The 18,883-nt window shown below is 41.5% G+C and overlaps 1 protein-coding gene and 1 non-coding gene across 4 annotated transcripts in view; one reads left to right on the top strand and one right to left on the bottom strand.

Moving 5' to 3' along the window:
- The window catches only part of LOC115202057 (cilia- and flagella-associated protein 97-like), a 30,592-nt gene extending 17,118 nt beyond the window's left edge, over positions 1 to 13,474 (bottom strand). The window contains exons 1-4 of one of the 3 annotated variants that reach the window (XM_029765914.1): positions 13,203 to 13,474; positions 12,051 to 12,372; positions 10,705 to 10,886; positions 5,734 to 6,025 (exon numbers count right to left, since the gene is read on the bottom strand). In XM_029765914.1, the coding sequence (XP_029621774.1) occupies positions 5,734 to 6,025; positions 10,705 to 10,814 (402 nt within the window). In that variant the 5' untranslated portion in view covers positions 10,815 to 10,886; positions 12,051 to 12,372; positions 13,203 to 13,474. Of the gene's footprint in view, positions 1 to 5,733; positions 6,026 to 10,704; positions 10,887 to 11,707; positions 11,746 to 12,035; positions 12,373 to 13,202 lie in introns of those variants that run through there. The other 2 variants (XM_029765913.1, XM_029765915.1) reach the window with 2 other exon arrangements.
- trnar-ucu (transfer RNA arginine (anticodon UCU)) lies at positions 2,054 to 2,145 on the top strand. The gene is given in 2 exon segments: positions 2,054 to 2,090; positions 2,110 to 2,145. It is a non-coding gene; the product is annotated as a tRNA-Arg (tRNA).
- Positions 13,475 to 18,883: the final 5,409 nt, after the last annotated feature.

Below are 18,883 nucleotides of genomic sequence, written 5' to 3' on the forward strand. Positions count from 1 at the left end.
AAATAGCTTAACTATCAATTTAAAAGCAGTGCTAGAGACAAGAGAGACTATGCTGCTCCCAATACTTGAGGTTAATTTAAAATCCATCAATTATACCACATCCATATAGGGGTGTCGAACAGTGCAATTGCAAAGATGCCTCTTTCTGCGTCGACACATCACCCTATGTGAAGTTTACTAGATAGGTTTTTACTTGGGAGGAATTTGTCTATACAGTGAGCCTGAAATAGGATACTTGTTATTTGGCCATTTGCCCAGCTGTACTACAAGGACTTCTAATTGGTCAACCACAGGCTAGGGCTGGGTTATAAAACTAGATCCTGTTCCTTTGTTCGGGGGAGATAATCACAGGAGAGAATCACTGGGAGAGCATCACTGAGGACAGGGGAGAATGACCATCGTAAGCTAACCCCATTCCGTACAAATGTGCGCAACCGCGACATTTAAACGAGGCTACAAAGAAAACTAATGGGACTGTAGCGACTGTATTGACATCAAAATCTGGGGTGTGAACTACGTTTCTGTTCAAGCGTTGATTGACATGGTAATGTCTCTATAGTATTGGAGAAAAGTTGAAAAAACGGACCCCTCCGATGCTGCACGTTACATCGTGACGTGCCATGGCGTAACGTACAGCACGCATAAAGCAACTAATTCTGTCTTACAGCCTCTCTCCACCAGGTGTAGCACTTCTCTCACCGTTTAAAAACAAGAAAGGGACAGGAACAGTAAGGGGGGATACCTAGTCATTTTTTGCGTCATCACTGCAAGCTATCATGACTCTCAAAAGCCGCTGTTCACTTCTGAAGATCTCTTTAGCACCGCCCTAAAACCCGATTCAAATTCGACACAAACCTTCAAATAGGTATGTAATGACACATTACATAAACTCTTTAGTGTTTTATTTACATTTTAGAGGTGATAAATGTAAATGTAATAAGTTGGACAGATTGAGTGAAAAAAAGCAGTTTCCTCACACAACATCTCTCCTTCTCACTATCACGCAATAGGTTTCGCTTCCCCACCCGCCATTTTTAAAAAGACCCGATGGAGCTCATTGCCCTCTTGAATCATGCAGAGATGGGCATCATGAAGGTCTCGTCATTGATTTTGTTGGAAAGGGGAGAAATTGTGCTTTACAATGGTGTTGATATTACAGTTGATCTGGAAGTATTACGTTTTTGGGCGCTAAAAAAAGATCAATTGTACGGACCAGCACGATGTACAAAAGTGAGTTAGTTTACGTTACTTCCCCATATGATTTGTCCTCTTCGAATAAACCTATTTTTCTCACCCTGATTTGCTTTGGGGTCTGTGTTATTAAAGATTAACATCAACTGCTAACACCGGTGACCACCTCAGCCATGATTATTTTAATGGAATGCCTTTATCTCAGTGCGTAATTGTGTTTAATATTTCCATACTTGAAATAAAGTTTGGAGAGCAATAGATTAGGCGCTCAACCAGTTTAAGACAAGATCCAACCCAAAAATTGTATGAGTGCTAGGAAGGAATAGGTATGACCTATTTTAAATATAGTAATCTGTGCCATACAACCTTTACATTAAACATTTACAGTGGTTAAAACCATTATCTCTCATAGTGCCGGGCTGTTGGAGTAGAGGTTGGGTTTGGCCTTGAACTTTAAATAATGTCAATCTGAGCTGCCACCACTGTTGTGTCTACAGGCACCTGCTACTGTCTCTCTTCTCTGTGTCCATACCGTGTCTGCTTTCACTGACCGGCCTGTGCTCTCAGACACACCCCTGGCAATTCTCCCTGAATAGGCTCTCGCTCCACACACACACACACACACACACACACACACACACACACACACACACACACACACACACACACACACACACACACACACACACACACACACACACACACACACACACACACACACACACACACACACACACACACACACACACACACACACACACACACACACACACACACACACACACACACACACACACACACACACACACACACACACACACACACACTTCAAAAGATTCAGTTTCACAAACATGCAACAGGTGGCTCTGTGGCGCAATGGATAGCGCATTGGACTTCTAGGCTTCTGAATGCGAGGTGATTCAAAGGTTGTGGGTTCGAGTCCCACCAGAGTCGCACTTTTAAAAAAAAATGGTGATACAGGAAAATGTACAAAGGAAAATATCATACTGGATGACAAAATTATCTTCGTTACTCTTTTGACAAATTTTTGTTGTTAAAAGTATAGTATAACATTTAGAAAGAGACTTTAGTAAGGCTAAATTCTGATATGTATATTTGGCTAAATACATATTTTTCTCAACGATCTAATAAAACACTTACCGTAATTTCCGGACTATAAGCCGCAACTTTTTTCCCAGGCTTTGAACGTCGCGGCTTAAACAATGATGCGGCTAATATATGGATTTTTCCCGCTTTAAAAAAAAAAAAAAAAATAAACACATTCTGTGACATGCTCAGTTTTTTGGCGGCATGAAGCTTTCATTAGACCAATGAAATTGCCGAACGGGTTAAGGTCAAACAACTATTTTTGTTTACTGTTTAGATTAAATCGAGCGCTCTCAAACTTCCCATCATTCTGATTACGGTAGTCATTTTGTCACCCTGATTCCTTGGGGTACAACAAAGTATTTGCAGCCACTCGACATCAGTGTAAATCGTGCATTTAAGGTGGCGCTCCGTGTTCAGCGGGAGGCTTGGATGACAAGTGGGGAGAAATCCTTCACTAAAACGGGCTGCATGCGAAGAGCAACTTATGGTCAAGTCTGCCAGTGGGTCCTGACAGCGTGGAGCATTGTCAAAAAATCCACTATCATCAACGGGTTTCGAAAGGCTGGACTGCTGCGTGTTGAAGAGGGCTCAGCGGGGGATTTACCTCCGGATGAAAGTGAAGAGATCGACAATGAAAACGATCCAATATCGGATGAAGCAATTCTGAGGCTATTCAACTCCGACACCGAAGGAGATGGTTTCAGTGGTTTCAGTGCACAGGAGAAGGAAGATGGTGACCAATGACTTTCTTGGTAGGCTACTGTTTACTGTTAATTTTGTATTTTTTGTTACAAGCCGTGTTTCGTTAAAGCCTATTTATTTTTGTTACAAGCCGTGCTTCGTTAAAGCCTATTTATTTTTGTTACAAGCCGTGTTTCGTTAAAGCCTATTTATTTTTGTTACAAGCCGTGTTTCGTTAAAGCATATTTATTTTTGTTACAAGCCGTGCTTCGTTAAAGCCTATTTATTTTTGTTACAAGCCGTGTTTCGTTAAAGCCTATTTATTTTTGTTACAAGCCGCGTTTCGTTAAAGCCTGTGTAAAGTTAATTTGTTTCAATGTACCGGTAGGCACCTGCGGCTTATAGACATGTGCGGCTTATTTATGTTCAAAATAATACTTTTTTACAAATTCAGTGGGTGCGGCTTATATTCAGGTGTGCTTAATAGTCCGGAAATTACGGTATATTTGTGTGAGCTAAATATAGCATTCAGTGCCTTCGGAAAGTATTGAGACCCCTTGACTTTTTCCACATTTTGTTAGGTTACAGCCTTATTCTAAAATTGATTAAATAGTTTTTTTCCCCTCATTAATCTACACACAATACCCCATAATGACAAGCAAAAACAGGTTTTTACAAATTTTTGCAAATTTATTACAAATAAAAACTGAAATATCATATGTACATAAGTATTCAGACCCATTACTCAGTACTTTGTTGAAGCACCTTTGGAAGCGATTACAGCCTCGAGCCTTCTTGGATATGACACTACAAGCTTAGCACTTTAGGGCTCCAGAGTGGCGCAGCGGTCTAAGGCACTGCATTGCAGTGCAAGAGGCTTCACTACAGTCTCTGGTTTGAATCCAGGCTGTATCACATCTGTCTGTGATTGGGAGTCCCATAAGGCGGTGCACAATTGGCCAAGCGTTGTCCTGTTTAGGCTGGGGTAGGCCGTCATTGTAAATAAGAATTTGTTCTTAATTGACTTGCCTAGTTAAATAAAGGATAAATAAAACAAAAAATAACACCTGTATTTGGGGAGTTTCTCCCATTATTCTCTGCAGATCCTTTCAAGGTCTGTCAGGTTGGATGGGGAGCGTTGCTGCACAGCTATTTTCAGGTCTCTCCAAAGATGTTAGATCGTGTTCAAGTCCGGGCTCTGGCTGGGCCACTCAAAGACTTGTCCCGAAGCCACTCCTGTATTGTTTTGGCTGTGTGCTTAGGTTTGTTGTCCTGTTGGAAGGCGAACCTTCGCCCCAGTCTGAGGTTCTGAGTGCTCTGGAGCTAGGTTTTCATCAAGGATCTCTCTGTCCTTCGCTCACTTCATCTTTGCCTCAATCCTAACTATTCTCCCAATCTATGCTGCTGAAAAACATCCCCACAGCATGATGCTGCCACCACTATGCTTTACTGTAGGGATGGTGCCAGGTTTCCTCCAGACGTGACACTTGGCATTCAGACCAAAGATTTCAACCTTGGTTTCATCAAATGTATCTGTTTTTAATTTGTAAAGCATTTGCAAAAATTTTGAAAAACCTGTTTTCGCTTTGTCATCATGGGAGACTGTGTGTAGAGTGATGAGGGGAAAACAATCATTTAATACATTTTAGAATAAGTCTGTAATGTAACAAAATGTGGAAAAAGTGAAGGGGTCTGAACACTTTCCAAATGCACTGTATATTTCTCTCATGCTTCTCCTTCAGTTTGGAAGAAATGTATTTGTTCAAAACTGTTCAACTATTGTCTTTCTCTCTCTTTGTGTCAACTACTCACCATATTTTATGCACTACAGTGCTAGCTAGCTGTAGCTTATACTTTCAGTACTAGATTCATTCTCTGATCCTTTGATTGGGTGGACAACATGTCAGCTACACCGTGTGTGTTTTAATCAATTATTTTGTGACGTGATTATATTTAGTATAGTTTTATCTAAAAATGATAACTTTTTAAAAGTTTTACAATTTCTATTTTTATGAAATTCACTGAGGAGGATGGTCCTCCCCTTCCTCCTCTGATGAGCCTCCACTGCCTCACAGGTAGATGATTATAGTTTTTGGACTAAAAGTGTGTGTGCAGACAGCAGTTTGTGTGAAAATGGAACCGAAATGTCCATTACATATGTTTTCCTGAAAATTCCCATAAATATTGACCTTTGGAGGATTATCTGGGACTTTGGGTTTAGCCAGCAAGGCCTCATTTAAGGACGTTCTAACTTTTAGTCTGTACATAACATGGAAGAGTTCTTGGCAGTAAAGGGTTACTTTTTCAAGCTACAGTACTGTGAAAAAGTATTTGCCCACTTTCTAATTTTCTCTACTGTTGCATATGTTTGATACGGAATGTTATCAGATCTTCAACCAAAACCTAATATTAGCTAAAGGGAACTTGAGTGAACAAATAACACAACAATTACATACCTATTTCATTAATTTCATAAACAAAGTTACGCAACACACAATGTCCCTGTGTGAAAAAGTAATTGCCACCTTACACTCAAAAACTGGTTGTGCCAACTTTAGCTGCAAAAATAGAGAAAATCAGAAAAGGGGCAAATACTTTTGGCACTGTACATCCACTTTAAAGCAAGTCTTGACTCATTTCAGCTTGAAATAAACAAAAATCCCAATAAACGCAATGTAACGTTGAAACAATAAAGCCAAACACCCAATGACAAAAGATAAGTTAAACACACAAAAAGAGAAGAACACACACCAGGTTCTCCTTCTCGATGCGCTGCTGCTCATGCTGCCTGTTGAGGGCACTGTGGTAGAGGCGGACAGGGGGCGGACTCCCTCCTCCTCCATTGGCTCTCCTCCTGGAGCTACTGGTGGTGCTGGTGCCCCCTGTGCTGCCTGGTCGCGAGTGGGTCGAGGGGAGTGACAGCTGGCGCAGCAGCCTCTGATTCTCCCGGTCGGTCTGCCGCACCTCGTCGATGCTAAAGGAGTAGTTCTTCCTGTTACTGCCTCCACTAGGGCAGACGATGGCCAGGCCACTCCCCAGGCAACTAAGGAAGGTTTCAGAGAGAGGAGGGAGAGATGACAGAGGAGGAAGCAGCAGATGAACATTTTGTTAGTTAGCTGTGTCATGACTCTCCTGTGAGGATCCAAAAATCAGGTTTACAATGGATCAACTTCCACCAGACCCCTCTCACCTGCAGAGGTGTCTGGTAGAAGGAGGGATTGAGGTGGGGGTTTTGTGTCAACTCACGCCCGGTCGTGAACTGTATGCAGCAGAGGACTCTTTTGGCCTTTAGTATTGGTGATTGGAATGTGGCTTTGTTACAGAGACTTTTTGCCGCCGAAAAACTCTAACGTCCAAAAGTGAACACTGGATCAATATTCCTAACATCCCAATTGGGGAATGATGAGAGGAAAACTAATGTCTATTTTGTGATGTCATTAAAAATGGTATAAAAATATTATAACAAAAATATTGTAACTTGAACAGTATACACACGGTTTATGTCAGGACTTTTTCCTGAAATATCAAAGATGATTAGAGTATTGTTTTTAAGATAGGAATGTGATTTTAGTTTTCTAACGAGATCATAGTTTTGATGATACTTTGCCCCAGTAAGTAGCCACCACCAAGAGAGCTCAGAGAGCGTGTCAGCATGATGGAACAGCCCCTTTTTACCAGAGTGTATAAAGGATGAGTTGATAATTAACATATCAGACCCGAAGGACTCAAGCTGCAGCTTAGGCCTCCATTGGTTACAACCCTGAAAATCAACATGAGGTGAAGACGACAAGTAGCCTCTCTAACAATCAATGTTACGGCTGAGTAGCTGTTCTAAGTACTGTATCTATGAAAGTGAATTTAAGTAGGACCATCCTGTTACTCTCTTCAAACCATCGTCGGCTACACTGCTCTCATCACCCCACTGGGGATCATCAACACGGCTTATTAGCTGTCTTCAGAGGACCACTCTTCCAGAACGAGTGAATGTAAACACCACCCTTTTAGCTCTGCTTTAGACTACGGTACAAGGCATTGAAGCCACAGACAACTAAGAAGGACATTGTGACCTCTTGTGGACAATCAGAGCCTTACACTTAAGAGCTCGGTGGAAGGCCCAACGGAACCCTTTTCACAAAGGCCTGGGTCAAACAGAGATAAACAACAAAGGAAGACATTCAAACACGTATATACATTAATTATTTCTTACCCCAAACGGGTGGGGGGGTATCTACGGGTTCGGGGGCAAAGTATTAGGATTACTGTGAGCGTAGTTACAAGTGTATAAGTGTTGTCTCTCATTCTTTCTCCCTTTTCCCCTCTCTACTCCTCCCTCTTTTGATAAACAAGCAGTCATGTTGTTGGTAGTCCGATAAGGACCTGTTTCCATCGTATTAAGTTTCTAATCAATAACCTATACTGTGTGTGTGTATCCTGTGTTATTACTTAGTTAGTTAGTAAATAAATAATTAAATTAATTTGTGTGGTACGGAATGATCAGTAAAGCTGGCGTTTGTGCAGATGCAAAGAGTATGCGAATTTCAGAATTTTGAGACTGATATGAGGTAATGATTAATAAACGACTGTTATCGATATACATCTTATATATCATCTAGAGTTTAATTCGGGAGATGGTAACTCGTTAAACAACTTCTTCCGTGGTGTCCCAAATCCTAATGAGCTAATTGTTACATTATTAATTTAATCAATTTAATCGAGTAACAATTAAACCTAGTTAGTTGATTCGATACATAAGTCATCAGATTAATATAAAAACACATGTAAACCACCACTTTCTCAGATAGCTCCAGAAACAAAGGCTTCCAAAATCCAACTGAATGATATGGCAGTCTAGATAAGAACACAACCTGGTAAACAGAGGATGTGAATGCTTTTAGTTTTGTCTGTATTTTGTGATTTTTTATTTTGCCTGCATATTGGAACACTATACTGTTGATTTAATGTCTGTAATGCACAGGTGTCAAAATCATTCCATGGAGGGCCGAGTGTCTGCAGGTTTTCGCTCCTCCCTTGTACTTGACTGATCAATTAACCCTATCAGCCCTGAGGCCCTAGCAAAATTGGCTTTCCATTTATCTGACTTTCATTTATCTGCATGTCCAGCCCCTATAATTAGCCTCACAATTAAGTGTTTTACCATTGTATTTGCAGGACAACCAGGGCTACAAGTAGAACACAAAATAATTTGACATAAACAGCTGCATTCATGAGTTTTATTGACAAATGTCAAAAGAAAGAAATACATCTCAGTGGCAAATTAATATCCAACTAGTCAGTGACAACTGTGTAGAGTTTGGAGTTTTTGACAGCAACTATGTGACCTTATTACAGTATTATAGACACTACGTCATGGGATTTCCTATGATCTTGTATGTAGAAGACCCCCTTTCCTTCTAACAACTCCTGTGTAGCTTGTGAGCTTCATAAAGCAAAACATGTTACATGTGCATGTTTGTGAGAGTCTCAGAGTAGATAGCTTTTAATAGTTTGTAGCTCAAACCATTAGGACTCCACAGATGTTTTTGTAAAAAGACCCGGCCCCGGTCCCCTTAAGGATCCACACTTGTCTCACAAACACTGCTCTAGTTCAGTCCCCGTTAATCACAGACTAATGAGCAAGGCACCCCCAAAAACAACTGCTCCCCGGGCACCGATGATATGGATGTCGATTAAGGCAGCCCCCCGTACCTCTCTGATTAAGAATTGGTATCTATGGATGCAGAAGAAATAGACACTTCCAATGGTCCAACTCAGAAGTCTTTAGCTCAAACACAAAATGTTTAAAAGGGGTTATAAGTCCAAAATGCACCAGCATTACGGTGGAACTCATTGAGTTAAGGTCACTGATTAGTTAAGAACTCCCCTCACCTGAAATGAGTTTGACACCCCTGCATAATGTTACATGCCTGTTTGCTGCTACAGTTGAAGTCGGAAGTTTACATACACTTAGGTTGGCGTCATTAAAACTCGTTTTTCAACCACTCCACAAATTTCTTGTTAACAAACTATAGTTTTGGCAAGACGGTTAGGACATCTACTTTGTGCATGACACAAGTATATTTTCTAACAATTGTTTACAGACAGATTATTTCACTTATTCCAGTGGGTCAGAAGTTTAAATACACTAAGTTGACTGTGCCTTTAAACAGCTTGGAAAATTCCAGAAAATGATGTCATGGCTTTAGAAGCTTCTGATAGGCTAATTGACATCATTTGAGTCAATTTGAGGTGTACCTATGGATGTATTCCAAGGCCTACCTTCAAAGTCAGTGCCTCTTTGCTTGACATCATGGGAAAATCTAAAGAAATCAGCCAAGACATCAGAAAAAAAATTGTAGACCTCCACAAGTCTGGTTCATCCTTGGGAACGATTTCCAAACGCCTGAAGGTACCACGTTCATCTGTACAAACAATAGTACGCAAGTATAAACACCATGGGACTACGCAGCCGTCATACCGCTCAGGAAGGAGACACGTTCTGTCTCCTAGAGATGAACGTACTTTGGTGCGAAAAGTGCAAATCAATCCCAGAACAACAGCAAAGGACCTTGTGAAGATGCTGGAGGAAACAGGTACAAAAGTATCTATATCCACAGTAAAACGAGTCCTATATCAACATAACCTGAAAGGCAGCTCAGCAAGGAAGAAGCCACTGCTCCAAAACCGCTATAAAAAAGCCAGACTACAGTTTGCAACTGCACATGGGGACAAAGATCGTACTTTTTGGAGAAATGTCCTCTGGTCTGACGAAACAAAAATAGAACAGTTTGGCCATTATGATCATCGTTATGTTTGGAGGAAAAAGGGGGAGGCTTGCAAGCCGAAGAACACCATCCCAACCGTGAAGCACGGGGGTGGCAGCATCATGTTGTGGGGGTTCTTTGCTGCAGGAGGGACTGGTGCACTTCACAAAATAGATGGCATCATGAGGATGAAAAATTATGTGATATATTGAAGCAACATCTCAAGACATCAGTCAGGAAGTTAAAGCTTGGTCGCAAATGGGTCTTCCAAATGGATAATGACCCTAAGCATACTTCCAAAGTTGTGGCAAAATGGCTTAAGGACAAAAAAGTCAAGGTATTGGAGTAGCCATCACAAAGCCCTGACCTCAATCCTACAGAAAATTTGTGGGCAGAACTGAAAAAGCATGTGCGAACAAGGAGGCCTACAAACCTGACTCAGCTACACCAGCTCTGCCAGGAGGAATGGGCCAACATTCACCCAACTTATTGTTGGAAGCTTGTGGAAGGCTACCCGAAACGTTTGACCCAAGTTAAACAATTTAATGGCAATGCTACCAAATACTAATTGAGTGTATGTAAACTTCTGACCCACTGGGAATGTGGTGAAAGAAATTAAAGCTGAAATAAATCATTCTCTCTACTATTATTCTGACATTTCACATTTTTAAAATAAAGTGGTGATCCTAACTGATCTAAAACAGGGAATTTTTTACTAGGATTAAATATCAGGAATTGTGAAAAACTGAGTTTAAATGTATTTGGCTAAGGTGTATGTAAACTTCCGACTTCAACTGTATATTGGCCAGGTCTCCTTTGGAAAATATATTTATAATCTCAATGGTAATTTATAAATAATAAATAGATAAAATAATAAATACATGAAGATAAGAAATTGTATGCCTCATTTAAATTTTGAGATAAGGAAATATGGGATTCATAAATAATTAAATCTTGAAACCTTTGACCCGGTGGCCTCCCTGACTCTTCCTCGCTTTCATCTTGGCTCTGGTGATTGCCATCTTCATCATTATCTGCGCCTTCTTCCTGCTCCTCTGCCAATGACGCCATGCGGATGTCGCTGGAGCTCTTGGAGTTGATGCTAGATACCTCCTCTGCACCGCTGCCGTCCTTCACCACAGACTAGACAGGTAAGTGAATATAGTTTACAACTACTACAAATGTTACAACAGACCATGGTTAGACATGTTTTTATTAATCAGATCCCTGGTCATGGAACTCTATTCAAGCTTTTGAAGGACATGTTTTTTGAAAGTGATTGCCACTAAGAACATGAATGATGAGGATCGCATTTTATGTGACAGCTGTTTGTTCTAAATCTGTACTGTATTGTATAAAAACAATTGGAATACTAATGGACATCTTTAGGATTAAATCATATATCTTTATTTCGAATTCCAAATAATAATGCTTCCTTGACATTGATTAGGCCTCAATCCCAAAGGACCCCAAGCCTGGGCAGTTGTATTGAGTGGCTAATGCCACCTTATGGCGTAAAGTAGAATGACGAAGCCACACAGACTTTAAAAAAATATATACATATTTAACCTTTATTAAACTAGGCAAGTCAGTTAAGAACAAATTCTTATTTACAATGACGGCCTACCCTAACCTGGCCAAGCCCTAACCCGGACGACGCTGAGCCAATTGTGTGCTGCCCTATGGGACTCCCAATCACGGCCGGATGTGAAACAGCCTGGAATCGAACCAAGGTCTGTAGTGACGGCTCTAGCACTGAGATGCAGTGCCTTAGACCGCTGCGCCACTCGGGAGCCCCACAACTTGCCTTGTACAAGTTATTACTCCTGCATGCGGTTATGCCTGCATGTGCCCTGTACATTTATTACAGTTAGGGTGCATTCTGATTTTATAATTTATTAAACATTTTTATTTAACTAGGCAAGTCAGTTAAGGACAAATTCTTATTTACAATGAGGGCTTACCCCGGCCAAACCCTAACCCGGACAACGCTGGACCAATTGTGCGCCATCCAATGGGACTCCCAATCACGGCCGGTTGTGATACAGCCTAGAATCGAACCAGGGTCTGTAGTGACGCCTCTAGCACTGAGATGAAGTGCCTTTGACCGCTGCGCCACTCGGGAGCCCCTAATAATAAAGTACTCGTTGCCCTTTCCTTGTGACTTTACCTTGACCTGGGTAAAGGGGTCGGAAAAAGTCACAAGGGAAAGGGTAAAATACGACAGTGGTTATTTTCATCAGACTATCATTGTTCATGCCTTTCTTACAGCCATTCACCAAATAGCCTCACCATTATCATGCCTACCTCTGATTTAATGGAAGATATGCTAGAAGACCAGCTGCTCCTCTCTTCGGCCTCAAAGCCATGACCCTTCTCCTCTGTCCTCGGTTGAGGTATCACCACCGGACCTCTCTGTACCACTACATTGCTCTGTCTGTGGAGCCTCCGGCTGGATGTCTGGCTCCTTTCTAGCCTCAGAGCTTATTTCACTCTTTCTTTCACTCTTCCCTTGCTCTTTGCTGATGTCACAATCACCATCGTTGTCGAAAAACGAGTGATCCACGTCGCCCTCCAGTTCTTTGGGGCTGTACATAACAGGTGTCTCCTTCATCACTCTGGTCGAGAACTGAAGAACGATACATCATTTTATATTCGATATTCTCAGCTGGTTAATACTTCATTTAAATTCCAAAACGGTAGCCTATAGGTGACCCTTCAATCATCAATAATTGACATATTTAATCAAACCAGCATTAGCAATGTTTAGGCTATATGCACTGCATTTGTTGACAAACTGCTTCTTACAATCTAGCTACCTACATAATGTTAGCTACAGTAGCTAGCTAACTGTGAGTCTAAACTAAGAGTCTAAAAAGCACTTTTGCAGTACCCAATGCCACATGCATTTAGCTATTTTATTTCACCACAGGACAATGCATATATAGTAGCACTTAATTGCAGGTTTTATTGATCAAGTAAAACATCCACATTTCTAATGGAAGAGCTAGTAAAACAGTCCCTGGGTGTACGTTAACAAGATGTGGAAGTTCCTTGATATCACTAACGTTAGCTAGTTACTGTTAAGCTAGCTAACGTTAGTAGTTACCTAGCTAGAAGAAAGACAGACACAGTCAGTACCAAAAGTAACCAAGGCATTCTGGTAAAGTTATTTTATTTCACTACAAGACACTGCATATAACACTTCAGTGCAGGCTTGATTGATGGGGAAAGCCAGTAGTAGCTTGCTAGCTCAAGTAAAACATCCACATCTCAAATGGAAGCGTTAGCTAGCATAAAGACAGACAGTTAACTTTATTGTAACGCTATCAAGTCAGTATCCTACAAAAGACCGTATCAAGTCAGCTGATCCTTGACAAGAAATATCTGCTAACGTCAGCCACCTAACTAGCTAGCTACAATAAAGCACACTAGCTATGTTTTATTTTACGACCTTACCTGGCATGCACGCTAAATGTATGACTCGAGACAAATCAGTTGCTTAATTAGCTAGCTTCGTTTTTTAGTCCATTCCATTATAACCAAGCAGTCTCCATGTAACGTTACTTTAAATGGCATATTGAAAGTAGTTTGCTAACGTTACATGAAACGATGCTATGCTAGACTAAATATGTGTGGGTTGAATAGATACTGTAACTAAGCAACGTCTTCTTTTAGTGGAGCTTTCCGGTGTTGTGCCGGAACCCCCTTCGCGTGAACGCGCACGCACTCAATTCTTCATTGCTGCGACTTGCCTGCTAGTTGGGATTTCTGATCACTTTAGGCTGCGTGACATACATTTTTTCATGTCGGTTAATAATGTCTGCAGTTTTCGGTTTGGCACTTTGTTTCAAGTGTATTAGTCTATAAATAAATTTCTTTGCCAAAATTCGTCATCTCTCCCATGGCTTATTCGACTAGTAGTTGTTCTGAAATGTGTTATGGGTGTAAAATGGCACAGTGATGTACTCTGTTGGTAAATGTTAATTACAGCAACTCCAGTGGTTTTAGTGTGCTTGAAATACCCGGATGTATTGCAATATACTGAACAAGACTGGTTACTCGCATCAATGCCTCTGTCTCGTCATTTAACATTCAAACAAAATGTTTATTGCTTGCCTACATTTTACTCCGTCTGTGTTTAATATAACACACATACATTAGTTATTCATTTTGGTTGCCTATCCTAATTTGACGTTTGTTCTATAGAAAGTATTTCACTCTGATGTGTGCCACAGAAAGTATTTGACTCTAGCCACAAAATTAAGGAAATTAGAAGGGTTTCGGCAAGGCCATTTTCTTGCCTGCCAGGCGGTGATACAGCCCGACAGGATGCTCTCGATTGTGCATCTGTAAAAGTCTGTTAGTGGTTTTGGTGACAAGTCAAATTTCTTCAGCCTTCTGAGGTTGAAGAGGTGCTGTTGCGCCTTCTTCTCCACGTTGTCTGTGTGGGTGGACCATTTCAGTTTGTCCGTGATGTGTACGCAGAGGAACTTAAAACTTTCCACCTTCCATACTACTGTCCCGTCGATGTGGATAGGGGGGTGCTCCCTCTGCTGTTTCCTGAAGTCCACGATCATCTCCTTTGTTTTGTTGACTTTGAGTGTGAGGTTATTTTCCTGACACCACACTCCGAGGGCCCTCACCTCCTCCCTGTAGGCTGTCTCGTTGTTGTTGGTAATCAAGCCTACCACTGTAGTGTCATCTGCAAACTTGATGATTGACTTGGAGGCATGCATGGCCACGCAGTCATGGGTGAACAGAATAGCAATGGAGATTGGGCATTCATTTCCTGATTCCATTTTGTTCAAGTTTATTTGCCTCTAGTCTGCAAATCTGCGTGACAGTAGTTTGTTCGAGATTGCGCAGATTGAAAATGTGCCAGCCTGAAAGAGCAGGATGCTATAAGGGCAAAGGGCAAGACCCAGATGCAGATGGTTTGAGTCTCTGATATTTATTACTATCCAAGGGGCAGGCAAGAGAATGTTCGTGGACAGGCAACAGATCATGACAAGTTCAGAGTCCAGGAGGTACAGAGTGGCAGGCAGGCTCGAGGTCAGGGCAGGCAGCATGGTCAGGCAGGCGGGTTCAGAGTCAGGGCAGGCAAGGGTCAAAACCGGGAGGACTAGCAAAAACAGAGAAAAAGGAACAAGTAAGAGCCCGGCGTAACACGCTGGTTGATTTGACAGAACAAGACGAACTGGCACAGACAGACAGAAAACACAGGTATAAATACCCAGGGGATAATGGGGAAGATTTTTTAATTTCACCTTTATTTAACCAGGTAGGCCAGTTGAGAACAAGTTCACATTTACAACTACAACCTGAACAAGATAAAGTCAACAAAAACAACACAGAGTTACACATTGGATAAACAAACGTACAGTCAATAACACAATAGAAAAATCTGTATACAGTGTGTGCAAATGAAGTAAGGAGGTAAGGCAATAAATAGGCCAATAGTGGCAAAGTAATTACAATTTAGCAATTTACACTGGAGTGATAGATGTGCAGATGAGGATTTGCAAGTAGAAATACTGGTGTGCAAAAGAGCAGAAAACTAAAACAAACATGGGGATGAGGTAGGTAGTTGGTTGGATGGGCTATTTACAGATGGGCTGTGTACAGCTGCAGCGATCGGTAAGCTGCTCGGACAGCTGACGCTTAAAGTTAGTGAGGGAGATATAAGTCTCCAACTAAAGTGATTTTTGCAATTTGTTCCAGTCATTGGCAGCAGAGAACTGGAAGGAAAGGCGGCCACAGCAGGTGTTGGCTTTGGGGATGACCACTGAAATATACCTGCTGGAGCGCTTGCTACGGGTGGGTGTTGCTATGGTGACCAGTGAGCTGAGATAAGGCGAAGCTTAACCTAGCAAAGACTTATAGATGAGCTGGAGCCGGTGGGTTTGGCGATGAATATGTAGCAAAGACCAGCCAATGAGAGCATACAGGTGTTGGAGCATACAGGTGTTTGTAAATGACATTGCCGAAGTCAAGTATCGGTAGGATAGTCAGTTTTACGAGGGTATGTTTGGCAGCATGAGTGAAGGAGGCTTTGTTGCGAAATAGGAATCCAATTCTAGATTTAACTTTGATTTGTAGATGCTTAATGTGAGTCTGGAAGGAGAGTTTACAGTCTAGCCAGACACCTAGGTATTTACATTTTACATTTTAGTTATTTAGCAGACGCTCTTATCCAGAGCGACTTACAGTAGTGAATGCATACATTTTATGCATTTTTTTTGTACTCTATAGTTGTCCATATATTCTAAGTCAGAACCGTCCAGAGTAGTGATGCTAGTCGGGCAGGCGAGTGCGGGCAGCGATCGGTTGAAGAGCATGCATTTTGTTTTACTAGCATTTAAGAGCAGTTGGAGGCCACGGAAGGAGTGTTGTATGGCATTGAAGCTCGTTTGGAGGTTTGTTAACACAGTGTCCAAAGAACAGCCAGATGTATACAGAATAGTGTCGTCTGCGTAGAGGTGGATCAAAGAATCACCTGCAGCAAGAGCAACATCATTGATATATACAGAGAAAAGAGTCGGCCCGAGAATAGAACCCTGTGGCACTCCATAGAGACTGACAGAGGTCCGGACAACAGGCCCTCCGATTTGACACACTGAACTAGGCGAGGCAATCATTAGAGAAACCAAGGCTATTGAGTCTGCCGATAAGAATACGGTGATTGACAGAGTCAAAAGCCTTGGCCAGGTCAATGAAGATGGCTGCACAGTACTGTCTTTTATCAATGGCAGTTATGATATCGTTTAGGACCTTGAGCGTGGCTGAAGTGCACCTGTGACCAGCTCGGAAACCAGATTGCATAGTGGCGAAGGTACAGTGGGATTCGAAATGGTCGGTGATCTGTTTGTTCACTTGGCTTTTGAAGACTTTAGAAAGGCAGGGCAGGATGGATATAGGTCTGTACCAGTTTGGGTCTAGAGTGTCTCCCCGTTTGAAGAGGGGGATGACCGAGGCCGCTTTCCAATCTTTAGGAATCTCAGACGATACGATAGAGAGGTTGAATAGGCTAGTAATAGGGGTTGCAACAATGGCGGCGGATAATTTTAGGAAGAGAGGGTCCAGATTGTCTAGCCCAGCTGATTTGTAGGGATCCAGATTTTTCAGCTCTTTCAGAACATCAGCTGTCTGGATTTGGGTGTTGGAGAAGCGGGGGGGGGCTTGGGCCAGTTGCTGGGGTGCAGAGCTGTTGGCCGGGGTTGGGGTAGCCAGGTGGAAAGCATGGCCAGCCGTAGAGAAATGCTTATTGAAATTCTCTATTATCATGGATTTACCAGTGGTTACAGTGTTTTCTAGTCTCGGTGCAGTGGACAGCTGAGAGGAGGTATTGTTATTCTCCATGGACTTTACTTTTTTGTAAAGTCATGGAAATGTGTTTAATCATTTTTGTTAATGTAATTCACGAAAGGCACACTTTTAAATATTATCAATCACTTAAAAATCTACATATTAGCCATTACCGTAATGACCCTTTAGTGCGTGTCTGTGTCTGTGCTGCGTGTGTGCCACTGTGAGTGGGCCATTGCCGGAGGAAAGAGAGCACGACATTTCAGCAGCAGGTATAAAATAATGCCAGACAACAGACAAACTAGATAGCCAAATCAAAACATAACTTGTAGCAGTTTCTTGCTCGTTAATTATAGCTAAAGCATTAGTGTCGTTGTTGCCTTTCCACCGGCACTGGAGATAGCCTTAATATACTGATCAAAAATATTAACGCAACATGCAACAATTTCAAAGATTTTGCTGAGTTACAGTTCATATAAGGAAATCAGTCAATTGAAATAAATTCATTAGGCCCTAATCTATGGATTTCTCATGACTGGGCAGGGGCGCATTCATGGGGGGGCCTGGGAGGTTATAGGCCCACCCGCTAGGGAGCCAGGTCCAGCCAATTAGAATGAGTTTTTCCCCACAAAAGGGCTTTATTTCAGACAGAAATACTGCTCATGGAATGGGATCAGACACAGCAGCCTTCCAGTGTCAATAAGGCTTACTTTTTCAAGTAGGCTATAATAATAGTCATGAAATGTTGGTTAAAAGTCATGGAGAAGTTATGGAAAATGTGTATAAATCCTTAACAGTGAATAATCAGAAGTCTCTATAGCATAATGTAATTTGTGAATTTTGGTGAACATAGTCTATTGCAGTGGTTCCCATACTTTTTATTATCTCGTACCCCCCCCCAGCACCAGGGTTAGCGTACTCTCAAATGTTGTTTTTTTCCATCATTGTAAGCCTGCCACACACACACTACACGATACATTTATTAAACATAAGAATGAGTGTGAGTTTTTGTCTCTACCCGGCTCGTGGGAAGTGACAAAGAGCTCTTATAGGAACAGGGCACAAATAGTAATATAATAATAATCAATAATTTTGCTCTTTACTTAACCATATTTCATATAAAACCTTATAAATTCGAAAATTGTGAATAACTCACCACAGGTTAATGAGAAGGGTGTGCTAGAAAGGATGTACATAACTCTGCAATGTTGGGTTGTATTGGAGAGAGACTCAGTCTTAAATCATTTTCCACTCACAGTCTGTGTCTGTATTTAGTTTTCATGCTAGTGACTCTCAGATAGGTACGTGGTTGCAAAGGACATCAGTGTCTTAACAGTACGATATGCCAAGGCAGGATACTCTGAGCGCAGCCCAATACAGATTAAATTCAATTTCCACAGAACTGCTTGTTGCAATTTCGATGAGGCTCTCTTGGTCAGATAAGTGGACTGGAGGCAGGGCATGAAAGGGATAACGAATCCGTTTCGGGAAAGTACCTGCGTACTTTCATTTCGGGAAAGTACCTGAACATACTACTTTCCGTATGAAATATTATAGTTTATTTACATTTTAGGATACCTGAGGATTTAATAGAAATGCTGTTTGACTTGTTTGGACGAAGTTTAGCAGTAGCTTTTTGGACTCCTTTGTCTGCATGTTGAACGAGTGGATTGCTAAAATCGATGGCGCCAACTAAACAGACTTTTTGGGATATAAAGAAGGATTTTATCTAAGAAAACGACCATTCATGTTGTAGCTGAGACCCTTGGGATTGCAAACAGAAGAAGATTTTCAAAAGGAAGTGATTTATTTAATCGCTATTTGTGATTTTG

Source organism: Salmo trutta, chromosome 11, assembly GCF_901001165.1.
Source record: "Salmo trutta chromosome 11, fSalTru1.1, whole genome shotgun sequence".
Classification (NCBI taxonomy): domain Eukaryota; kingdom Metazoa; phylum Chordata; class Actinopteri; order Salmoniformes; family Salmonidae; genus Salmo; species Salmo trutta.